This window comes from Budorcas taxicolor, chromosome 10, assembly GCF_023091745.1.
Source record: "Budorcas taxicolor isolate Tak-1 chromosome 10, Takin1.1, whole genome shotgun sequence".
Taxonomy (NCBI): domain Eukaryota; kingdom Metazoa; phylum Chordata; class Mammalia; order Artiodactyla; family Bovidae; genus Budorcas; species Budorcas taxicolor.
The window spans coordinates 49,276,498-49,301,871 of record NC_068919.1 but is presented as its reverse complement, the minus strand read 5'-3'; the positions used below and the strand labels follow the sequence as shown (position 1 = coordinate 49,301,871).

The window sequence follows — 25,374 nt, the reverse complement described above, 5'->3', positions numbered from 1 at the left end:
AGCCAGCTGCTTCAACTTTTCCGTCAGGGTATCGTGGCCTCAGCAACCGTATCTGATGCACTGATAGTCTCCTGGCACCCTACAGTACTGCCATCTGCGCTGTTGGCAGGGAACGCATCAACAGGTAAGTCAGACCCCATCCTTTTCGACTGACACCCTACACACGCTGGAAACAACTCTTCCTTAGAGCATGTTTCTTCTGCATCCACTTCACCATCCATCTACTTCAACAGCAATGGACTGAATTGAGTGACGAGTCTCCAAGGTCCCTAGAAAAGGCATCCCACAGTAGGTGACTCAGACAGTAAAGAATCCAGCTGCAATGCAGGTTCGGTCCCTGGGTCCGGAAGATGCCCTCAAGAAGGGAATGGCTGGCTGCTCACTCCAGTATTCCTGCCTGGAGAATTCCACGGACATAGGAGCCTGGCAAGCCGGCTACGGTCCATGGGGTCACAAAGAGTGGGACACGGTTGAGTGACTAAACACACACACACAGTACTTTTTAGCCTCTACAGCATGAAAAATGAGTCAACAAGGTAAAGTTAATTTTCTCAAGGTACCACTCAACTATTTAAATTCTGTAAGATTCTTCAAGCTCTTGACATAAAACACATTGATTTTTCTTTTTTTTTTTTGGAAATATTTAACCATGGAAAATAATTATAGCAATTCTAAAATACTTAAATTTAAGTAGCCAATTAGGCTGTGGCCCAATTTAGGTATCTCCACCCTAATACACAGTTTAAGTAAATGGTTCTCTATAAAGGTTCCAAAAATAATGTGGAGTGGGCTGACTTCTTAAACCCTAAAACTGAAAGGGAATTTTTATTTACAGATTAAAGTACCCTCTTAGGTAGAAGCAAGGGTGACATAACTTTGGACTAAGTGAAAACAAAACAAAACAAAAAGCTTTGGTCAAGGGTGCCCCTTTAAAGATTTTTGTGTGTTTGTTTTTAATCATTCTTTTGAATAAACACAGCACTGGATCAAGTGCTCCTTTTAGTTGTAAGTTTCTATGTGCCTTTGCTAATTTCCCCCAGCTCCTGCAGGATAGAGATTTTTAAATTAGTGCTGCACGGGATTTTTACTTAGCTCCACTTTCACAGTCACTTAAAAAAAAAAAAAAAAAAAAAAACCAGAAGAGGACCAGCGGAGTCCTAAGTCAGATTAGTTGAAAAGAAGCAAGTGTGGAAACTATGAAGCCTTGGGGTAAAACTTCCCCCCTCCCCTCCGCTGATGGACTGCCAATCTCTTCAAAATAGAGCCCTTGCTTTTGTGCTTTGGAAAGAAAAGTACACACCACGCCAAACCCCAAGGGCTGTGGCTAAGGTTATGGGGGGCGGGGTAGTCGAGGCGGGACATTGTGGGGTAGAGGAAAAGTCAGAAACGAGTCAGAAAAAGAGCCAGCCACTTCCATCAATTTCCCAAGTACCGAAGGAAAAAGAACAAAAAACTCGACTTCCTCCCCGGCGAACCGTCTGCTGAACACCCGAAAAGTGCCAGCCACCTCGTCCTTGGAGAAAAGGGAGGGTGGTGTTTACTCGGCTTTTTGGTGCAAAGACCCTCCCGGCCGGCGCGGCTCTCAGCTGCCCGGGGCACCCTCGCCCGCAGCCGCCTGCCCACCGCCAGGTGCTCGCCCTACCTGGCGCCCGGCTGCCTTTGTGCGGCCGCGTCGCCCCCGCCGGCGCGCGGATGCCAGCGGGACAACTGCGGCGCTGCCGGGCGGCCGGGGAGAAGCGGGGTCCGTGGCGCCGGTGCTGCGGGCGGCCGCTCCTACCTTCCCAGCCGGGAGAAAGCGATGCCCATCCGCTCCCGGGGAGCCGTGCCCCTGAACGCGGATCTCCCCGGCTTCCGACAGCTGGCAGCCATAGCCAACCGGCCTCGAAAAGTTTGGCGACGCCGAAGGCGACTTGAAAAAAAGTTTTCCTTGGCCCCCCACTCCCTCTCCCCGAGCCCGGGTGGAGGAAAAGCGGCAGGAAATCAGGACTCGCGACGTGCCGGCTCCGGCGTCCACCTTCTCCTCTCCCGGCCTCGGCAGCGCGCCCAAGGTGGGCGCCCCGCGCCCGGGCTTCCCGCCCCATCCCCGGCTCCGGCGTCCCGGGACGCCGCGCGGCCAACTCACCATGGTGACTCGCGCCGCGATCGCGCTTCTGGCGTGTCCGGCTGCCGGGGAGCTGGGGCTGGAACGCAGTCTCCTGGGCGAACTTCAAAAGTTGGTTCCCTTCGCCAAAAACAGGCTCTCGACAACCCAAGGACTCACAAGAACCAATGGGAACCCTGGGGGAACTCCATCCAGGCGGGATCGGCGGCGGTAGGTGAAGGCGAGCAGGAGGCTGCTTAGCAGGCGGGGCGCATACTGCGGAGGACCAGGGTCCACCCAGACCCAGCGCTCGCCGCCCCGCCTAGGTGAGTGCAATGCTCTCCGCGCGTCCCACGAGCTGCCCTGCCTTGCTCCTCTTTCTTCGGCCACTTACTCCGTACTCCTCTGGCTGAGCCTCGACTCGGGCAGGGCAATCTGTCCATAAATGGAGAATTCAGCTCTGGCCTGACCAATCAGGGTTTGTTTTCACAGCGTCACTCCTCAGGGAAACCGTAGTAGCCAACAAGCTTGTAGCTGTTGGAGTTTCCAAAGCCCTCTGGATCCTGTAGTCCTCCTCCACGCCAGCCTCCAAAAAGCGCTGCTGACCTGGCTCGCTCCCTCTTGCAATCCCTGAACTGGTAAGAAGAAAACCACTCTGTGAAAGAGAAGTAAACTGGAAAACTTTTTTTTTAACGCCAAAGTTAGAGTAAGTGTAGCTGAAGTGTATGTTTTTCCCATAGCTTTTTTTTTTTTTTAAGAAGAAGGAAATATTTTATCAGCATAAAAGATCAGAGTCATGGCAGCAGCCCAAAGGAAATCCTTTTTCTTTCCAACGTCTGGATTGTGAGGAAAGTCAAAAATATCGTTTCCCCCACCCTTTCTTTCACCTGAATTTCCTTGGAAAACAAAGGAAGGCTTTTTAAGGGGGAGGAGAGGAAGGGGCGTTTTTGATGGCGAAGAAATTGCACATGCACTAAGCCCAAGGACAGGGTAGAGAGGCGTGGGAAGAACGCCCACCCAATCTCAGTCAGCACAGATCTGCTGATGACAATTTGAGTTACAATCAAGAATCAGGTGGGCAGTGAGGAGACGATTGGGGTGGGGGGAAAGCAGAATCCTGAAATAAATTAGAGCAGCTGATGTTTTCAGGGTTCAGAAGTAAACATGCTGGGTCATAACAAGATAGTGCTCTCTGGATCTATGGTAGGTAAGATTTGAAAACTTCGGGGCACAGAAAAACTACCAAGCATAATGATTCACTGTGATTTGTTTTATGAACTTTGGGGGTAACCCTTCACTTGAATAAAGGATCCTTGAGTCGGAAGGGATGTTAAAAATCCTCTTGTCTGGAATGGGTAAACAAAATGTAGTATATCCACAGAATAGAATATTATCCAGCTGTTAAAAAGGAAGTACTAACAACGTGCTGCTACAACATGAACCTTGAAAATATTAAGTGAAAGAATCCAGGAAAAAAGACGCCATATTATATGATTCCATTTATATGAAATTAGAAAATCCACAGAGGCAGAAATCGATAACATTGATTTCCAGGGACTGGGGAGAGAGGTGAAATGAAGTGAAAGTCGCTCAGTCGTGTGTGGGAATAATTGCTAATAGTTGTGTGTTTCCTTATTGGTGAAAATATTCTGGAGATGGTAGTGATGGTTGCACAACTTTGTGAATATACTACAATACAAACCACTGAATTGTGCATTTTAAAAGGGTGAACCTTATAGTATGTGAATTATATCTCTGTCTTAAAAATTGAAAGATCATGTTGACCAAATTCTTGTCCTCATCTACACAGGAAGGCAAATAGATGTAATTGAATGACCTAATCATGGCCACTATGAATATAGTGGTCTCTGACTTCATCAAGCTCGCAATTTTAAAGGGAGGGAGACAAAAGATAAATTTTAAAACAATAAATAATTACAGGAAAGGTACAACTATAAGAAGAAGTAAAAGTAGTTTTGTACAAGGAAGTACCATATTTGAAGCTATAGGTTAGATAATTGATCTGAAAGCATTCCGTAGCACAGACTGGACAGGAAACCCGCGAGGCATCTGTTGAGCACTCATTAGGTCCGTACAGGCGTGATCATAGGCTAAGTATATTCGGATGTGATTCATTATTCTCAGGTAAATCCATGTCTCAGGGGCATGTCAGCTTCAAAATATGAGCAAGTATCTTAAAAACTAATGAACAGGGTATAGTAATTCAAAGAGAAAAAGAACACTAAAGCCTTTATTCCAAACATGAACTATTTCACTTCAACTTGAATATTTGTTAAATTTAATTTTTTGTTTTCTATGAATAGTCCTTCTTTTCATACAACCAATCCATGTATTACTCTTTATGTGTTGTTTGCATATAATATTTAAATAGTCATTCTAAAAGCCTTAAAAAAAAAAGACCTAATGAATAGGGAATTCCCTGGCAGTCCAGTGGTTAGGACTCAGTGCTTTCATTGCAGGGCCAGGTTCAATCCCTAGTCCAGGAACTAAGATCCCCAAGTGGGGCGGCAAAAAAAACACTAATGAACAGAGGTTACCAAAAGGGAAATTTGAACTTATTAGGAATCTATCACCAGCTTATCAGTCTTGGATTTATCTAAAACTACCTTGAAACTGTTTTTCAGTTGTATTAGCATTTAAGTGTCTTTTTATGTAGACCATTTTTAAAGTCCTTATTGAATTTGTTACAATATTGCTTCTGTATTATGTTTTGGCTGGAAGTTATGTAGTATCTCAGAGAAGGCAATGGCAACCCACTCCAGTACTCTTGCCTGGAAAATCCCATGGATGGAGAAGCCTGATCAACTGAACGACTTCACTTTGACTTTTCACTTTCATGCATTGGAGAAGGAAATGGCAACCCACTCCAGTGTTCTTGCCTGGAGAATCCCAGGGACAGAGGAGCCTAGTGGGCTGCCGTCTATGGGGTCGTACAGAGTCGGACAGCTGCCGTCTATGGGGTCGTACAGAGTCGGACACGACTGAAGCGACTTAGCTGAAGCAGCAGCAGCATGTAGTATCTTAGCTCTCTGACCAGGGATCGAACCTGCACCCCCTGCATTGAAAGGTAAAGTCTTAACCACTGGACTACCAGAAAAGTCCCTGAGATTTTTTTTTAAGTGCTTACTTTTATTTGCCCTAATAGTCTCTTTCCAGTTTCCAGAAGAAGTCCCAGCTCTAGTAGGTACAACTTTGATGAAGATATCTGCTTGTGTTCATTTTTCATGATTATGTAATATAATTCTTTCCAAAATGAAATATAAATATATAGATTAATGGTTATGTCTAGGCAGTACTTAGAATATGAGATTTCATGCAAATAAACTTGAATCTGTAGTCTGGCTTTTCCACTCAACTGTCTGTAAGATTTTAATTTCTTTGAGCTTCAATTCCCTTAACTATAAAATAAATTGATGTAAGTCTGGAATGAAATGTGCACAAAGATGGCCAACAAATTTTGGTTCCCTTCTCCCTTCATCTACATCATGCATTCTAGGTTCTGGATTCAGACCTGGATCCCTGAGTGAGATTAGACAGTCCTTGGCCGTCTGAATGCATGCCAAGTCCTTCGAGGGGCTGACTATGTGTGCCTTTTTCTTCAAGGAGAGTTAATATTAATAGCTTTCATCAAATCCTCAAAGATGCCATGACTGCCAACCATTAGCACCCACAGCTCCTGATCATATTAGTTATCCCTCTCTGGACTTTTGTCTCTATCATTGCGCTTTTCTTGAGATATAAGGATTAGAACTGAGTTTGTTACTAAAAGCACAAAAGTTCATTTGGATTAGCAAAGCAGAATCCACTAATTCACAGTTTGAGCATGGAATACAGAGTGTGATGATGTGGAAGAGCCTATAATTTCATGAAGAATCCCTTTAAGCTCTTGTCTGCTCCATCCTCATTTTAGGAAGATTCTTTGTCACTTTTGGTTGGGGTGACATCCTGGTTTACGTGGGAGTTGTTTAGTCTCTGAGTTGTGTCTGACTCTTTGCAACCCCAGGGATTGTAGCCCACCAGGCTCCTCTGTCCATGGGCTTCCCAGGCAAGAATACTGGCTGCTGCTAAGTCTCTTCAGTCGTGTCCAACTCTGTGCGACCCCATAGATAGCAGCCCACCAGGCTCCCCCATCCCTGGGATTCTCCAGGCAAGAACACTGGAGTGGGTTGCCATTTCCTTCTCCAGTGCATGAAAGTGAAAAAGTGAAAGTGAAGTTGCTCAGTCGTGTCCAACTGTTTGCGACCCCATGGACTGCAGCCTACCAGGCTCCTCCATCCATGGGATTTTCCAGACAAGAGTACTGGAGTGGGTTGCCATTGCCTTCTCCTAAGAATACTGGAGTGACTTGCTATTTCCTTCTCCAGGGGATCTTCTTGACCCAGGGATCAAACTCATGTCTCCTGCACTGGCAGGCAAATTCTTTACCACTGAGCCACCTGGGAAGTCCTCTACCTGGGGGAGCCCTGGTTAATGCCTTTATCTCGATGAAATGATGAAGTGCACCTCTCCTGCATTCCCAAAAGGCCTAATTTGAATGATAAACCAAACTAGGTTGAATTTGTAGTCTGGCTTTTCCACTCAACTCTCTGTAAGATCTTAATTTCTCTGAGCTTCAATTCCCTTAACTATAAAATAGATTGATGTTAAGTATGAAATGAAATGTCAGACTTTTCATGGTCACCATAGATTTTTGGCCAAATTTCACCTCCCCCAAAATCCTCACTTTTTAAAATGAAAGGTTTTCCAATTTTCTTCATTTATGCCCTTTTTTTTAGAGGACTCAGTAATATCTTACCAGATATTTATTCTTATTTGAGATCGTAGTAGCAATGAAGTGAAAACTTTCGAAATTGTAAAACTCATTCTAGACACATGATGGAGCTAGTCAGATAAGACTTTATACAGAAGTTGGCATGATTATCTGCATTTTATCTGAGGTGAGATGAAAAGGAATGAAAGGAAAAAATCGAGATGAATACAAAGTGCAGATCCCCAGACAAATCCATTAGTGAAAGAAAAATCACTGCTCATGTATTTTAGAAAATAATTAGTAAGAAGACGATATAGGGCAATGAAATGAGTTTCATAAAAACATCGGAATGCATTCACAACACAGAAAAAATGTGTTAATAGGAAAATAAAGGCAGAATTCTTTAATAAGACACTAATGAAAGAGAGGCTTGTGGTCACATCAATGTGAGATCTCCTGGGTTATCAGTGTTTCTACCATAACAGGCATCATTTATTAGGTTCAAGTGGTATCAGATACTGAGCTAAGTACTTACTGTACAGTATTTTATTTTATCTTCCATACAACCTTGTTAACTTCATTTGTAGTTAAGAAGCTAAGGTAAAAATTTGAAGTAACTTGCCCAAGGTATCATCACTCAGCTACCATGCATCAAATCTATATATATTTGTTTAATTCTGAAACTTTTACTTTCTAAGCAGCAACTCTGTAACTGGAATGAACACCAGAAAGAATTTCCCCTTATGAAGGTCCAGTATGAATGGAAGCACACATTAAAATGTTACTACTAAGTCAATTCAGTCGAGTCCAGCTCTTTGCAACCTTATGGACTATAGCCCACCAGGCTCCTCTGTCCATGGGATTCTCCAGGCAAGAATACTGGAGTGAGTTGCCATGCACTTCTGCAGGGGATCTGCCTGACCCAGGGATCAAACGTGTATCTCTTATGTCTCCAGCATTGGCAAGTGTGTTCTTTACCACTAGCACGACCTTAGGAGCCTGTCCAAACCAGGATCCTGGAAAAATTCTTGCTCGTTATTTATTTATTTGTTTTTTTTTTTAATTGGCATATGGTTGATTTATAATGTTGTGTTAGTTTCAGGTGTAGCGCAAAGTCAATCAGTTATATATATATACCATCTATTCTTTTTCAGATTCTTTTCTAGTATAGGCATTATAAGATGTTTAATGTAGTCCCCTATGCTATACAGTAGGTCCTTGTTGTTTATTTTATGTATAGTAGTGTGTGTATGGAGAAGGCAATGACGCCCCACTCCAGTACTCTTGCCTGGAAAGAGGAGCCTGGTAGGCTGCAGTCCATGGGGTCTCGAAGAGTCGGACACGACTGAATGACTTCACTTTCACTTTTCACTTTCTTGCTTTGGAGAAGGAAATGGCAACCTACTCCATTGTTCTTGCCTGGAGAATCCCAGGGACAGGGAAGCCTGGTGGGCTGCCATCTATGGGGTCGCACAGAGTTGGATACGACTGAAGCGACTTAGCAGCAGCAGCAGCAGTGTGTGTATATGTTCATCCCAAACTCCTAATTCATCCTTCCCCTTTCCTCCCCTTTGATAACCGTAAGTTTGTTTTCTAAAAATATTCTTGCTTTTTTATGGGAATATGAATTGCCTTTGTACAGAGAGTTTAACTTGAACATTCTTTGTTCTTCTGATATATTAATATTGATTTGTGAAAAGGATATAGCAGAGAATTTCAACAGTGGGATAATATAATATGATGCTACTTTGGATTAATATAATTTTTACTATAACAATTATTTTACCAAAATAAAGGAACAGTAATTACTTAAACATACATTTAAATTGACAGCTTACTAAATGCACATTTATATAAATTTATGATTATATTTTCTCTGATACAAGCCAATATTTTCCTCTCTTTCTTTCTCCCAGTTTCAATTTGATTTTTACATTCAGAAGATAAGTCCTGACCTTGCTCCAGATTTAAAAATGATTGAATGTTGAGGAATACTAGTTATGATGTCCCGTGATCTATCAAGGAGTAAGGTGATCAGCTTTGCTGATAACTGAATCTCTGGAATCAACAATGTGACCACAGCCTGGTTTTCTTTTTCTCCCTTACTATCCACTTATGCTATCTTGTTGAAATTTGTGTTTTCTTTTACGTCATCTTTAATCTTTGCTGGAAAAGGCAAGGCATATGTAAATAAGCATATGCCTTTAACAAACTAAAAAATGACACATAACTGCATGAACGTTGCCTGTTTAAGCACCAAAACTTTTTTTTAACTTGAGGGAAAATTTTTATACATGCTTTATTGCCTTCTGAAAATATGCTGAATGTGAAGCAGCCTGTGCTTGAAAACTCAAGGTCATCACTATAAATATCGATTATCACACAGGGTTGTACTGAGCTGAGGTCCTAGGGGACTATTGAATGGAACCACTGTTTGCCACTATACTTTATGTCCCTGGACTGCTGTACTTGTATAGTTATCCTGTCTTTTAGTTTTTATTTTATACCCTCCATGTCAGAGACTTTTTTCTCCTGCTATCTGCTATTTCAATCTAGTCTCCTCTAGTAACAAGGAGCAAAAAAAAAAAAAAAAAGGACAGGGGTTGTTTTGTGAGGAAAATATTTTAAAGGTGTATATGCTCCAGACGTCCTTGGCAGTCCAATGGCTAAGATGCTAGGCTTCCAAGGCAGGAGGTGCAGGTTCAATCCCTGTCAGGGAACTGGGGTCCTACATACACTGTGGTGCAGCCAAATAAAAGAAGGTATATATGCCCCAGAGTCCAGGGAAAAACATGAAGGATGGTAGGGCTGTCTATGCGCTCTGTCCTTTCCTGGCTTCTCAGCAAGGATGGATGTTCTTCTCTGTCTCTTCTAGCTTCTCCCACTTGCTCATGGTTGCTCCCCCTTCCATAATTTCAGCTTGCAAAGTGTCTCTAGTTTGTCATGATCCTGGCTCAAGCCCCCAAACCATCTTTCAGCTGTACTGCCCACAATTGACTGGAAACTTCCCTCTTGGTCTCTGGATTCAAGTTCCAGGGAAAGAAAGGGAGGGAGAGAAAGAATCTAACTCAACCAGCTCAACCCTTCAAACCACGCCACCCTGTCCATAGGTCACTGGAAAGCCTATGGAAGCTCTGCTTGGACCAGGTATCTGTACAATCACATTCCAAGCAAGTGCTGTCACAAGGGTGGTGTCCTGGAGCTATGCCCTATTAAAAAGAGATGGTGAGGGTTTCCATGGTGGCTCAGCGGTTAAGACTCTGCGTTCCCAGTGCAGGGGGCCTGGGTTCGATCCCTGGCTAGGGAACTAGAGCCCATGAGCTGCAGCTGAAAAGATTTTGTGTGCCGTGACTGAGACCCAGCAGAGATAAATAAACAAATATGTAAAAAAAGAAGAGATGGTGAATGGGGATAGTCTCTAAGGAGAGGATACCCCAGCTCTGGGACATGCAGCTGTTTGCCACTCACAACTGCCTGCTCCTTAAATTCATACACAGTTGTCTCAGTGAAGCAAGGAGGGAAGTTTCACTCACCTCTTCAACAGAAAAAAAATGCATAGAGGGAATTTCCTGATAGTCCAGTGTTTAGGACTCAGTTCTTTTACTGCCACGGGCTTGAGTTCAACCCCTGGTCAAGGAACTAAGATCCCACAAGCTTCAGGAAATCAGCGCAAAAAAAAAAAAAAAAAAAGCATAGGTTTTACAACAACCATTATTTCGAATTTATTGTCATAGACCTATAAATAAATGTAGTTACATGTTTAAGTTGTGACATATGTTTTGCTTTTATTATCATGCACTTAGATGTTGTGTTTATGTATGCTTATAACTTTGTATATACACATAGATGTGTGTGTGTTTAAGATGACGTATTTTTCAAGATATTGTTACAAACACTTGAGGGGATTTAATTTTTTAAAAACAGACTTTTTTTTTAAAAATAGACTACCTTTTAGAGCAGCTTTAGGGTCACAGCAAAATTGAGGGGAAAGTACAGAAATTTTCCATACACCTGCGCCACCACGTGCATAGCTTCCCCCATTATCAACAGGGGGATTTACTTCAGTAGAGTGGTTCTTTAAAAAAAAATTTTGTCCTTTTTCAAAATTTAAATATTTGCTTTTTTATTTGACTGGGCCAGGTCTTAGTTGGGACGCTCAGGATCTTTGAGTTCTGATGTGCAAGGTTTAGTTCCCTGACCAGGGATTGAACCCTGGCTCCCTGCTGTGGAAGCATGGAGTCCTGGCTGCTGGATCACCAGGGAAGTCCCAGTAGAGTGCTTCGTGATGTTGGTCTTCTGCATGTTGGTGGCATGGTTTCCAAACCACTGCCCCGTTCACTCACCACCACAACAAACATTTGCTGAGCATTGTAGGCGCTGGAGAACTGTTAGACAAATACTCTGTCCCCGTGGGATTCACATCTTTCTACTTGCATCAAGAACATGCACAACACCACAAGGGCTTCCTACTTCAGTACACAACATACTCCAGAAAATACACACCCATGTTAGATGTATCAAATTCAAAAACAGATTTGTGGTTTTCAAGGAGAGCGTTCCATTTCCAGAGAGCTAAAATATAGTCTAAAATTCCTAATTGTGTCTTGTCTCTTATCGCTGTAATTCCAAAATTTAGTGAAAGTTCTTCAAATTTAAACTTCTCCATCCCAGCTTCCCTGGTAGCTCAGCTGGTAAAGAATCCACCTGCAATGCAGGAGACCCTGGTTCGATTCCTGGACAATCCCATGGAGAAGGAATAGGCTACCCACGCTAGTATTCCTGGGCTTCCCTGGTGGCTCAGCTGGTAAGGAATCCGCTGCAATGCGGGAGACCTGGGTTCAATCCCTGTGTTGGGAGGATCCCCTGGAGGAGAGAATGGCAACCCACTTCAGTATATCTTGCCTGGAGAATCCCCATAGTGGGCTACGGTCCATGTCGCCACAAATAGTCAGACACAAGCATAGCACATCCCAGCTGAGTGGAGCTGACTATCAAAAGCCTGGAAGGCAGCTTTCCAATTTGGGTCAGGCTGTTTACTTCCCTATGGATAGTGGATAGATTTTCCTGTCTGTAAAAACAGAGGGAATGTGGGACATCCCTGGTGGTCCAGTGGTTAAGACTCTTTGCGCTTCCACTGTGGGGGCCCCAGGTTCCATTCCTGGTCGGGAAAATAAGATCCTACATGCCATATGGCCAAAAAAACAAAAAACACAGAGGGAATGATAATGCCGCCATCATTTGTATCTCACATATTGTGAGAATCAATGAATTAAGTCATGTGAAGTGATTAGAATAGTGACTGAGGCACATGGAGTTCTCAGCATGAGTCCTCATTACTGAGGCTAAAGATCCACCACCTGATTTCCTTCTGTATCTCGATTGTTTTAAGTTTATGAGAACTGCACTTGCCCTGACTGCTACTTGCATTTGTATTTTCCTCATATTTCATACACTTTGGTAAAGCAACAAAGCTAAATGCAGCTTAGTAGGAACACAGTTGAATAAAGGCTACAAGGCTGAGAAAGACGTTGGTACAGAGGGAACCCGCTGTGAGCTGAGCTAGCAGGAAGCATTCACGTGAGATCCATCAACATGTTCCTTTGTTACCTGTCTTATCACCTGGTGCCATATAGGAAACATGGGTCAGCTACATTAATGTATGGTGTCCTTATCTGCAAAAGTGAACATACAAAGATCAAAGGCACTAGGAAATGGACTTTCCCTTTTACTATATTAAGTCTTTGGAAATCCCAAAATAGAACCAGACATAATAAAAACTGATGATAGCTATCCATCTAAGGATGTTTTAATAAGGCATTGATAACAAATGAATTATATATTTGACTAAGAATGTGACAGTTGTAAGTTTCTATAATTAAGATAGTACAATTTTGCTTCAAATGGTATAGAATGGATATAAATGTACACCTTTGTTACCTAAAGGACCTCAGTGGATTGAAAAGTATAGATATATATTATGAGCTTCCCAGGTGGTGCTACTGGTAAAGAACCCCCTTGCCAAAGTAGGAGACATAGGAGACATGAGTTTAATCCCTGGTTGGGGAAGATCCTCTGGAGGAGGGCATGGCAACCCATTCCTGGAGAATCCGCATGGACAGAGGAGCTTGGCAGGCTACAGTCCACAGGGTATTATAGCACATTAAAATATCATGCAGCTATTATAAAATCTAACTTTATAAATTTGCCCTAAAATAGTATCCCAGTTCTAATAACTATTATTTAAACATATCATTAAGAGATTTTTTTTCTTAATTTCTTTTCAGTTTAAAAACTGAGAGTGGGTATGAAAGTGGTGCCAGGGAAGAGGATACTTAGAAATAATTTATAAAGTAGAAATAATGTTTTTTTTGATTAATTTCTTTATGCATGCTAGCTAAATCACTTCAATCTTATCTGACTCTTCCAACACCATGGACTGTAGCCCACCAAGGCTCCTCTGTCCATGGGCTTCTCCAGGCAAGAATACTGGAGTGGGTTGCCATGTGCTTCTCCAGGGGATCTTCCTGACCTAGGGATCAAATCTGGGTCTCTTATGTCTCCTGCACTGACAGGCAGTTTCTTTACCACTAGTGCTACCTGGGAAGCCAGTTGCCCTATAAAGCTAGTTAAAACCATAAGCACCTGGCAGGAAAAGAAAAGGGGGGGAAAAAACAGCTGACAGAATAAAAAGTGGTTGAATAAATTAATAAAGACTAAAAGATAACTAGACTCACAATTTTGTTCACAGTACGTTATCACTGGTTATAAATTACAAAAGAAATACATGCCTCACATTATTAAATAAAGCATATGAATTCAGAATTTGTAAAGGAAAAAGTGAAAGTCTAGTCACCCATACCCTTTCCTCCTCCTGCTGCTGCTAAGTCACTTCAGTCATGTCCGACTCTGTGCGACCCCATAGATGGCAGCCCACCAGGCTCCCCCATCCCTGGGAGTCTCCAGGCAAGAACACTGGAGTGGGTTGCCATTTCCTTCTCCAATGCATGAAAGTGAAAAGTGAAAGGGAAGTCGCTCAATCGTGTCCAACTCTTTGCGACCCCATGGACTGTAGCCGACCAGGCTCCTCCATCCATGGGACTCTCCAGACAAGAGTACTGGAGTGGGGTGCCATCGCCTTCTCTGCCTACAAAGTTTTAAATATGAGAAAATGGTGAGTCCATTGGGAGAAAAGAGGCTTCAATTTTAGTGAATTCCAAGTTAGACATGCTCAGCTGGACTTAACAGCAATCTCTGGGAGAGATCGCCAGGTGTCTCTGGGAGAGATCACCAAGTATTTCTGGGAGAGACTGGCTGAACTTCAGGGGAGAGGTCAGGTCTGACATTGTCTGTGCCTTTGCAGTCTTCATCTAATTGTCTTCTTCTTTTTGATACCAAACCATTCTTTTCTAAACCTTCTCTCCTTCCTTGTCTCTCTGTTGGCAAGGCTGTGGAAAAACAGGTTTCTTCTATTTTTTTGATGAGAGTATAAATAGGTAGAAACCCTATGGAGAGCAATTTGGCACTATCTAGCAACATTACAAAACTGTACGATCTTTGACCTAGCCGTTCTGCTTTGGGGAATTTATCCAAAGATGTACATACACAATGCAAATTAACATATGTCTTCAAAGCATCATTGGTATAGCAAAAGATTGGAAACAACCCAAATTGTCCATCATTCGTGGAACTGGTGAAATATATTAGGAAACATAAAATACATAATAGAATTTTTAAAATTTTAAAAGCCTTTAAAGGACTTCCCTGATGACCCATTTGTTAAGAATCCACCTTGTAATGCAGGGGACATGGGCTTGATCCCTGGTTCAGGAAGATCCCACATGCCTCTAGGTGACTGAGCCTATTCACCACAACTACTGAACCCAAGTATTCTAGAGCCCATGTTCCACAACAAGAGAAGCCACCACAATGAAAAGCCTGGGCATCGCAACTAGAGAAAGCCATTGCAACAACAAAGACCCAGTGCAAACAAAAATAGGGTTTCCCCGGTAGCTTAGCTGGTTAAGAATCCACCCGCAATGCAGGAGACCCTGATTCGATTCCTGGGTTGGGAAGATCCCCTGGAGAGGGGATAGGCTACCCACTCCAGTATTTTTGGCTTCCCTGGTGGCTCAGACAGTAGAGAATCTGCCCATGACATGAGAGACTTGGGTTTGATCCCTGGGTTGGGAAGATGCTCTGCAGGAGGGAATGGCAAAATCCCCTGCAGGAGGGCATGGCAACCCACTCCAATATTCTTGCCTGGAGAATCCCCATGGACAGAGAAGGCTGGTGGGCTGCAGTCCCCGAGGTCACAGATTCAGACACGACTGAGTGACTAAGCACAGCACAGCACAGACATAAATAAATAAATAAAGAGAAATTAAAGGCTTTTAAAACCGAAAGAGGAATTTCTTTCTGAATTGGTATGAAACAATTCCCAAGATGCACTGAAAAGTTAAAATGAAAAGAGCAAAGTACAGAAATAGTATGTGTATCTAAGAATAGAATGTATTAATATATCAAGAATCAGATGTCTATCAAGCTACCTCTTGTGTAAGAAAACAGGGATGGGGAAATAATAGTTTGTGTTTATATTTGCATGAAGAAAATGTGATTCACATGAAGAAAATGTGGAATAGACACGAGAAACTTACAGACGTGTTTGTGAGATATGGGAACAGGGGCAGGGAAAAGACTGTATGCTGAATATGTTTCATATTACTTGAGTTTTGGTTTTTGGTTTGTTTGGGGGAGGGGTGCCTTTTGCTTTTATTTAATTTTATTGAAGCATAGTAGATTTACAATGCTGTGTTAAGTTCTGCCATACAGCAGAGTCACTCAGTTATACATATATAATCTCTTTCATAGTTTTTCATTATGGTTTATCACAGGATACTGAATATAGTTCCATATGCTATACAGTAGGACCTTGTTGTTTATCTGTCCTATATGTACTAGTTTGCATCTGCTAAACCCAAACTCTCAATGTTTCCACGTTTTGGCTATTGTAAATAGTGCTGCTATAAACATTGGGATGTATATATCTTGTCAAACTATAGTTTTGTCTGGGTATATGGCCAGGAGTGGGACTGCTGGATCATACGGCAACTCTATTCTTAGTTTTTTTGAGGAATTTCCATACTGGTTTTCATAATGGCTGCACCAATTTACATTCCCCAGCAACAGCGTAAGAGGGTTCCCTTGTCTCCTCACCCTCTCTGAAGTTATTATTGGTAGACTTTTTAAGTGATGGCCTATGTGGTTTGTTTTTTGAACCTCTGTAAACATATTACTCAAATGTTTTAAAATATCATCAAGCAAAATACGTTGTTCCATATGGCAGAATAATACAAAGGCTAAATAGGGGTCATAGAAACAAAGATTTTGAAAGTATAGAAGGGCTTCTTGGAGTGTTGGCATTGGAGCTGGCTAGCCTTCAATGTTGATTTAGAAAGATGGTGCATTAGCACAGACCTTCCGGGTTTCAGGATGCAGCACAGTGGTAAGAAGCTGCCTGCCAGTGCAGGAGATGCAAGAGACCCGGGTTTGATCCCTGGACCAGGAAGATCTCTTGGAGAAAGAGATGACAACCCAATCCAGTGTTCTTGCCTGGAAAATCCCACGGACAGAGGAGCCTGGCAGGCTACAGTCCATGGGGTCACAAAGAGCTGGACATGACTGAGAACACACACGCGCACCCACACACACACACACACACACACATGCAGGCATGCACGCACACACACACACACACACACACACACACAAGCAAAAGCGTAGGGGTATGAAAGCTAATAGAATTGACGGGCAGTGTTTCTCCCCAGGACATTTTCTCAAACTCTCTGAGAAAATAATAAGCTGAGAGTCCATTTTTGTCTCTTAGAAACTATGGCAAAATGAATTTAATTTCCCAGTTTGTGCTTGATATAAAATGCAGCTTCTCATATACTACTGATATTCCATTGTCAGGTTTGCCAGATCTCATCTACTGCTCATCTTGGAGAAAAGCCACCAAGAAAATATGAAGCTGCTATGTCACAAAAATCTAATCCTGATCCATTTTGTGGCAAGACTTAGCAGAAAATTCAAATGATTAAACCTGATTTTTAACCTCTTTAACCTTAATCATAGATAGGTCTCTTGTGACTAAGGGACTTGGGTTTGTGTAATAATTTACTAAGTGTTAAAGTCATAATAGCTCATGCATGCCTTAGTTGTATTTCTCACCTTTATATCTCTTGATGTGTATCCATGTTCATGTTTTACTGAACTGGGACCATGAAAAAGCAGCTGAAGATTAGACTAGGTGATTCTTGATGACAAGATAAAGGAAAATCAACTTTGTTTTCACCAAACCTCATGAAGTTGCTCAGTAATCCTAAAATGACTCATTTTAGTACTTACATTAATCACGTTAATCCAGTTGCCTTGAAACCAGTGCTTTAGGGAACTGAATCCAATTATGTTCAAATCAGTCACTCTTCCTCTCTCTCTCTCTCACACACACACATCATCTTTACAAAGAACAAAAAAAGAAAGCCTTGAAGGAAGTATAATAAATGTTTATATTGATGGGATTCAGATGGCAGAACCATGGATGATTTTTATTTTCCTTTATTTCCCAATTTTGTAATGAACCTAAACTACTTTTATAGGGAAAACAGAAAACAACCAAAGCACGTATTTAGAAGCAGAGAGCGTGGTGGGCCAGGGCCAAGCACACTCTCATCCCGCTCTTAGTTCATCTTCCAGGAAGCCCGGGGGAAGCCTGTGGCCCCTGCCCCCGGGTTCAGTCTCAGCTATGTGGTCATCACACAGGTGCTTTAAAGCCTTCACACAGTCAGCTCTGGGGAAAGAGAAACGAATGGTCAATATTCCTTTCACTTAGTTACCCGAATGGGCCCTTTGCAGCTTCTGTTGTCACTCCGAGATCATCTTCGCGCTATACTCAGCACCAGGTCCCATCCTTCAGTCACCCTTCTCCAAAACAACAAATCCAAATCCATAAGCTGTCTTGAATAGTGGGGAGAGTTCACTGACTTTTCTTAGAAAAGTTCAGCAAGTTCCTCAGAACATACAGAACATTTCCTTAAAAATAAAATTAGTGTGTACTTCTAATTTTTCTTCAGAATCTCTTTCTTAAGGAGGATGGTTAAGATTCTGTGCTTCCACTTCATGGGGCTCAGGTTTGATCCCTGGTCTGGGAACCAAGATCCCTCATGCCACTGGCATGGCCAAAACACAGAAGTCTTTCTCCCAGCAGTGGCTTCATCCCCTTTCCCCCTCAAGTTGCCTCCTGGGGCCTGTTGTGCCAGACATTGTTTTCTTCTTCAGCCAGCACACACTGCCCAGTAAAAAGAAAGTCAGGTTGTCAGCCAAATATGAATTGCCTCATCCTTTTCTGGCGTGCCTCTAAGGCTTCTGCGTGCGTGTGCACTCAGCCGTGTCCAACTCTTTGCAGTCCCATGGACTGCAGCCCGCCAGGCTCCTCTGGCCTGGACTGGGTTGCCATTTCCTATTCCAAGGGATCCTTCTGACTTAGGGATTGAACCTCCATCTCTTTTGTTTCCTGCATTGGCAGGCACATTCTTTACCACTGCACCACCTGGGAAGCCCCTTCCAAGGCTCCTAGTTCAATTGAATTAGTATAATGGTCCCTGGAAGCCAGATAAACCTTATACTCTTAACGTCCTGAGTGACACAGACATGGAAATTAATACAGGGTTTGTACAAAACATGTGGCCAGGAGAAGGAAATGGCAACCACTCCAGTATTCTTGCCTGGAAAAGTCCCTGGACAGAGGAGCATGGCGGGCTGCAGTCTGTGGGGTTACATGACTGAGCATGCATGAATGAGCGTGGAGGGAGATGGGTTGGTAATAAACTGATAGAACTGAGAAAACATACAAACATGTGGCCATAAGGATTAATCCTTAACTCAAAGGCCTGTATGATCCAACCACTCTTAGGAGCTAAAATAGGGCAGTCTGAAAAGTAAGACAGATGCAAGGCCATTCAGCATGTGGGCTCAGCTGGACCACTGAGCTGTGTGGGCTGTGAAGGCTTTTCTAGAAGGGGATAGGGGTGTGGTAGGCCCCAAGACAGGAGCACAAACGGAGGCTCACAAAACATGTCTAAATATGATAAAGCAAGCTAACAAATAAAACATGTTCTGTCCTCCTACCTTGACAAAAATACCTCGGGACAACCTGGAAGTCCAGATTTGAATTTAGAATTCTTGGACTCCTCAGAGTTTGTTGCCAGAACATGGCAGCATAGAGAGAGCAGGGCCTTGCTTCAGTCCTCATCCTGCTTCCCTTTCTCTTCCCTCTCTCAGCTCCAGCCCTCCTCACATCAGCAGGGATCCCTTGCATACTCATATGGACTCCTCAACCCATGTACCCAGTTTCCTTCACTGCCCTCCATACTTACTCTTTGCTAAAATTCCTTAAGCCTGTGGTGTACATACTGGGCTTGGGGTCACCATTGGAAGGACCGACTGACCTGGAAAAGGCCTGCTCTGAGCCTAGAAGCTATCTTAGGGACATTTGGGCAGAGAATTCTGGGGTTCCCACATGCTATTCTGAAAATGAGGATTAGCAAACTGTCATTTTAGCTACTGGGCTCTGAAAGATTCTACTCTGAAGGCCAGTCATGTGATCCTAGCCAGGAATGGTAGAAGGACTGGACACAAAAATTCTAGAGAGGTATTCATAAACACTAAGGCATTACATCAAGACCTGCTCTGCAGAAGACAATGCTTTAGGGTACAGCAGTTGGTGAGATGGGAAGTCCATAATATTTACCCTTCTCTGAAGCCTGTTCCTGTCATCTCCACCAAAAACACTTGGAAGTCAGGATACTATCCTGATTTTGAGCTGAATATCATTAATTTGGTAGTTGCTGTACCATCTACATTTTCAAGAGTCAAGTTACTGGGACATGCCATTGGGAGTTTGGAAAGAGAAGTGGTATAACCCCTAAATATTATGGGTTGGCCAAAATGGAGCCCAGAAGGCTAGGTTTGCATTGGGTTCTCATAATGTCATCATTAGAAAGTCACAGTTCACGCCATTCCTTACACTGTAGAGAGCCTGCAGTGTTTCCATTGAGCAAGAGAAAGCACATTGCAGGGTCTGGGAGGGGAAGTGAGGATGTGCAGCCCTCTGTTGATAATAACAAGAAATAATAATGAAGAGAAATCTTGAGGAAATTATCTCAGGACCTTTGTACTGGAGTATGACCTCCAGGGTCCATTTTGCCTCTACGTATGCCCAACATTTTGTTGTTCAGTCGCTAAGTCATGTCCAGCTCTTTGCAACCCATGCCAGGCTTCCTTGTCCTTTGCATCATGCCAGGCTTCCATGTCCTTTGCATCATGCCAGGCTTCCATGTCCTTTGCATCATGCCAGGCTTCCTTGTCCTTTGCATCATGCCAGGCTTCCATGTCCTTTGCATCATGCCAGGCTTCCTTGTCCTTCACTATCTCCTGGAATTTGCTCAAACTCATGGCCATTGAGTTGGTGACGCTATCTAACCGTCTCATCCTCTGCCACCCTCTTCTCCTTTTGCCTTCAATCTTTCCTAGCATCAAGGTCTTTACCAGCCATGCCTAACATGATTTATGGTAAATGAGCCCCCTGATAGTCATGAACTCTGAGAAATCAAATGCAAGTTCTACAGAATCTTTGTCTCTCTGAAATGACTTGGAATATGAATTTTGTGACATCACAGATAGTCACAAAATGTATGTCAACCCCTAGGTTGGATTTTACAAGAAGATAAATTGACATCCATGTAGGACTGCCAGATAAAATAGAAAACACTTTTTAAAAAACATTTTTAAAGTCTTTATTGAATTTGCTACAATATTACTTCTGTTTTGTGTTTTGCCTTTTTGTCTGCAAGGCATGTGAGATCTTAGCTCCCTGACAAGGGATTGAACTCACATTCCCTACATTGCAAGGTGAAGTCTTAACCACTGGACTGCCAGGGAAGTCCCAAGGATACTTAAAAAAAAAAAAAAATCTGCTAAACCTGGCAACCCTATATCCATGAGTCCTCAGATCTTCAATCTTCGTTGATTTCTTCAAAAACAAAATCTCCATAGTGTGTGAGACAGAACACTCAAGGATGTCTGAAGCCTTAGAGAGACGTCACATTGTGCCATAGAGATAATATAAAGAAAGACTCCCGCTGAAAACAAGAATGTTTCTTCCAGTAGAATTTTCCCATTGGGCAGACTTTGGTGTCTTCCTTTGTGGTCGTACACATCTGGGTCAGAATCCCTGTTCTTCACTACCAATCAAAAAAGGAAATACCTTGGGAGTTCCCTGGTGGTCTGGTGGTTAGGACTCAGCACTTTCATTGCCCAGGTTCCAGGTTCGACCCGTGGTCAGGAAACTAAGTTCCCACAAGCTGCGAGAGGCATGGCAAGAAAAAAGGAAGTGTTTTGAGACTTCCCTGTTGGTCCAGTGGCTAAGACTCTGAGCTCCCAATGCAGGGGGACCCTGATTCAATCCCTGCTCAGAGAACTAGACCCCACTTGCTAAAACTAAGCGTTCCAGTGTTGCAACTAAAGATCCCGCATGCTACAAGGGAGATTGAAAATCCAGAGTGCAGAAATTAAGACCCAGTGCAGCCACATAAAGAAATAAATAAAAATAATATTTAAAATAATAATAATATTAAAAAGTCTTGCAGCCAGTTAGGGAATGATACCCAAGCTATGAACACCTACTATGCGCCAAGCATTGCGTTAGATGCTTTATGTGCATCATCATCTAGTTTCACCCTCACTATATCCTTGAAGGTAAATATTTTTTAGCTTCAATGTAAAGATGAAGAATATGAAACTTAGAGATGTTAAGAAATTTGTTCCAGGTCACATACATAATAAGTAGAAAAGCCAAGATGATGGTGATGACCATGAGGATAAATATGGTGCTGAGGAAGACAGTTAACATTTGTCAAGAATATACTGTGTGCCAGCCAATATGCAGATCGAGCTGTGTTCATGAACTCATTCAGCTATCACAATCACTTTTTCTGATTGGTGCTCTCATTAACTCCATTTTAAAGATGAAGAAACTCACTCACCCTTGGTCTGCTGACTCCAGAACACTGACTCTCCGGTTAGCCAAGGCTGCCTTCAGTCTTACTCCCCACCCCGTGGGTCCTGACATCCCGTTCCCAGTGCCCCTAGCATAGGTTGCTGAGTGCCTGTGTAGACCCAGCTCCTTCTGAAATGTTAACCTTGGAATTGGTTATTGGTTCTTAGAAGGTGATGCATGGGAAAGCCTTAGCAGGCAGATGTCTGGTTGACCAAAGTCCCTACCCTAAATCTGGCAAATACTGTGTTTTCAGGGCTTGAAAATGCACTTCTTACAAGTTTCATGCAAATTACTCCCAGGAGCTGACATGTAAAACAGCTTTACATATCAGAAAAACAGCTAAAGCTGACAGAAAAACAGCTTTAGCCAAAACTATCTCAGTCTTACATCCAGGAAACACTTGATTCTTGCTGAGCATAGTCTAAGAGAGACTTCTAGCCAGTCAAATAGGCAAGTCTGGCCTTTGTACCACTATCGTGAATCTAGTTTCTGTCCAGTGGTGCTGAAGCCATAGATCCTGTCTGTGGTGCGCCTGCCCCACTGCCTCACTGCAAATTCAAGGCTGGAGAGAGAAATGGAGGAATGAGCACAAAACTACCCTCCCACTTTCTCCTTATCAGCTATGGGAAAAGGAGAGCCCTGTCGCAATGGTTACCGGGTGATCCCTGGAGCCAGGTAGGCAGAAGGTTGTTAACCAGTGTAACACGAGCGCAATCTGTTGCTGGGGAAAAGAAGATTTCATGCAATGTAAGGGAGAGAAGTCATTTTATTTGAGTTCCTGCAGCATTATTATTTTGCCTTTCCTTTTTTTTTTTTTAACATGAATTTTCTGATGACTGTATATCAGTAGATATTGCCAAGTTGGACTCTCTGACCCTTGGGCTCGAGGCTAAACTTGCAAAAGTCTCGTGGCCATACTCTGGGGAGTGAGGCTACTAGTGAGTCCTTTGGCCAGAGCTGTAAACAAGAGAAGCTTGTTCCAAGCCGTGGCATGTGACTGTGGTTTTGGAGCTGGAAAAGGAGAATCAGATGGACTATTACATGGTGAATTAACTAGTCATTTAAGCTAATAAACATTTGTCCTCTGGTAAGAGTTATTATTGAAGCTTCTGCTGGCTCAAGAAAGCCCCAAAATACAGCATAATTGGGACCTCAACCCTTAAGATTATCAGATTTGTCTAGACATTTGGGCATTATTCTGTTGATAATGTGCAATTATTTTTCAGATTTCTAAGATAGTCTCCAGGTTTAGTTCTTCTATCTAGGTCTTGGCCATTACTACTTTTGCTTATGCTTTGAAGCCTTCTTCAATAGCAAGTGAGCCAATTAAAGCAGAAACCCTTGGTGTAAGGGTGTGAAACACCTTTCGTATTTGACCACTGAAAGGCTCTGCAGGAAAAAGCTGAATTTTCAGCATAGACTTATTGCTAGAGTCTAAGGAAGAGGGTGTCACCAAACGCTCATTAACGCTGCTACTGATGAGCTGATCTAGCTAGAGACACTCACTCCTCTGATTTTACTGAAAACCATCCTGACAATCTGTTTCTGAAGCTAGTGATGGAGACACAAACACTATCAGGATTTTCCAGATTGCTTTCGATATTCCAAATGCCAAACCATCAGAGTTGTAAAAATTATTTTTGATCTGCCAAATACTGTATCAGGACATGTAGAGTAGGAGATGTCAGTTATAAAGATGTTTGTGTGTGTACTTTTCACCTTGGGGTCTGTGGGTTTATTGGTGGGGTGTTGTGTGTGCTCAGTTGCTTCAGTCATGTCTGACTCTTTGTGACCCCCATGGACCGTTGCCCACCAGGCTTCTCTGTCCGTGAGATTCTCCAGGCAAGAGTACTGGAGTGGGTTCCCATGCCCTCCTCCAGGGGATCTTCCTGACCCAGGGATCAAGCCCACTCCCCTTATGTCTCCCGCGTTGCAGCCAGATATTATGAGTGAGAAATTGCACTGGAGGAGAAATGGACCTAGTCTTAATCACTACCTCACTTAGAGGCTGTGAACTCAAGACTGGAAAGCTGCCTTTGAAGTGGTTCTCAGCATTGTGTTTGGATAAGTAAGCCTGGCTTACTTGTTTTCATGGTACAGTTTGGTGGCTATAGAATCAACCATCATACCCTCCATCAAATGGAGGGAGGAGAAGAAAGGCATATTCCCTTTCTATAAGATCACATTTGGGAAATTGCAAACATTCCCACCTTCATGTCCATGGCCAGAACTTAGCCAGGTGGCCACATCTAGCTGCAAAAAGATGCTGGGAAATAGTCTTTATCCCAAGCACCCTATACTTAAAAATTAGGGGTTCTGGGACCAAGAAAGAAAGAAGAGAATGGATACTGGGTGATATGATTAGCAGTCTTGGCCACAGACACTGAACCATGGACATTAGGAAAAGCCTTCTGAAAAAGAGGATGTCTGAGCGCAGAGTGAATGAAATATGATTAGGGCCTCTTCTGGACAAAAGGGATGTAGGAGAGGAGGAAGGGGAGAGTGTTTCAGAGGAGGGGACTGCGTGTAAGAGGCTGTAAGGGAGAGGAAGCCGGTCATGCTGGAGGGTCTGAAAGACCCTCCACCACCAGGGCTATCCCCATTCTCCAGTGATGTTCCCAGAGGCCTGGCTTTCTCCCGTGTCTCCTGCTTCATCTGATTCTCCAAGTTTACCTTGAGCGGCCATTCCCCAGGGCAGGAAAGGGAAGAGCAGACAGAACACAATACCCTTGTGAAGGATTTCTGTTTTCCCCTCAGAATAGAAAAATTGAGAATGAGAAATGAATCTTCAGTGGAGTCCTTGACGAGGCTCCAGAGTGTGTGAGGGGTTGAGGGAGAGAGCTCCCCAAGAGGCTCCGGTTTGCCCCTCCGCACCTAGGAGAGAACCTCCTTCCATTACTGTCACAAGCATGACCAACGGGACCTGTGAATTGGGCGACAAGGGGTCACTGGGGATGCAAAGCCACTTCCCAGTCAACTTGTCCAAGACTGACTCATGCTTTTACCGCCCAAGTTCATTTCTCTTCAATGTCTCCTGAATCCAGGAATGTACCTTCAAAGTATCTCCTCACTTAGGTGAGAAAACGGAGAGTTACTTGAGCTCCCCCCTCTTGCCTGCCCCTCACATCCAACCGCTCACCCACCCCATAGCTCTCACATCTGCCCCCGCCTCCCCGCCTCCAGCTTCACTGCCCCAGCCTATTCCGAGTTATTGCCAAGCGCTCCTGACTTACCGCAGTGCTTGTCGATCCGGTTGCCCTGCACCTACTCGGACCCTCTGCTATCTGAACATGCCACAGGCACGGTCATCATTCACAGCATGAGGTGAGCATAGTCCCCCTTCCTCGCCACTGTTGTCCCTGCTGGGGTTTTCTTCCTGTGTTCGGTGCAGCTCTGGGTTCTCAAGCCCAC

At 43.4% G+C, this 25,374-nt stretch overlaps 1 protein-coding gene across 1 annotated transcript in view; it reads right to left on the bottom strand.

Annotated features, from left to right (window-relative positions):
• MYO1E (myosin IE) overlaps positions 1-2,452 on the bottom strand; it is a 214,186-nt gene extending 211,734 nt beyond the window's left edge. Inside the window, exon 1 of the mRNA XM_052646372.1 lies at positions 2,123-2,452. Coding sequence (XP_052502332.1) covers positions 2,123-2,125 — 3 coding nt within the window. The 5' untranslated portion in view covers positions 2,126-2,452. The remainder of the gene's footprint in view (positions 1-2,122) is intronic.
• Positions 2,453-25,374: the final 22,922 nt, after the last annotated feature.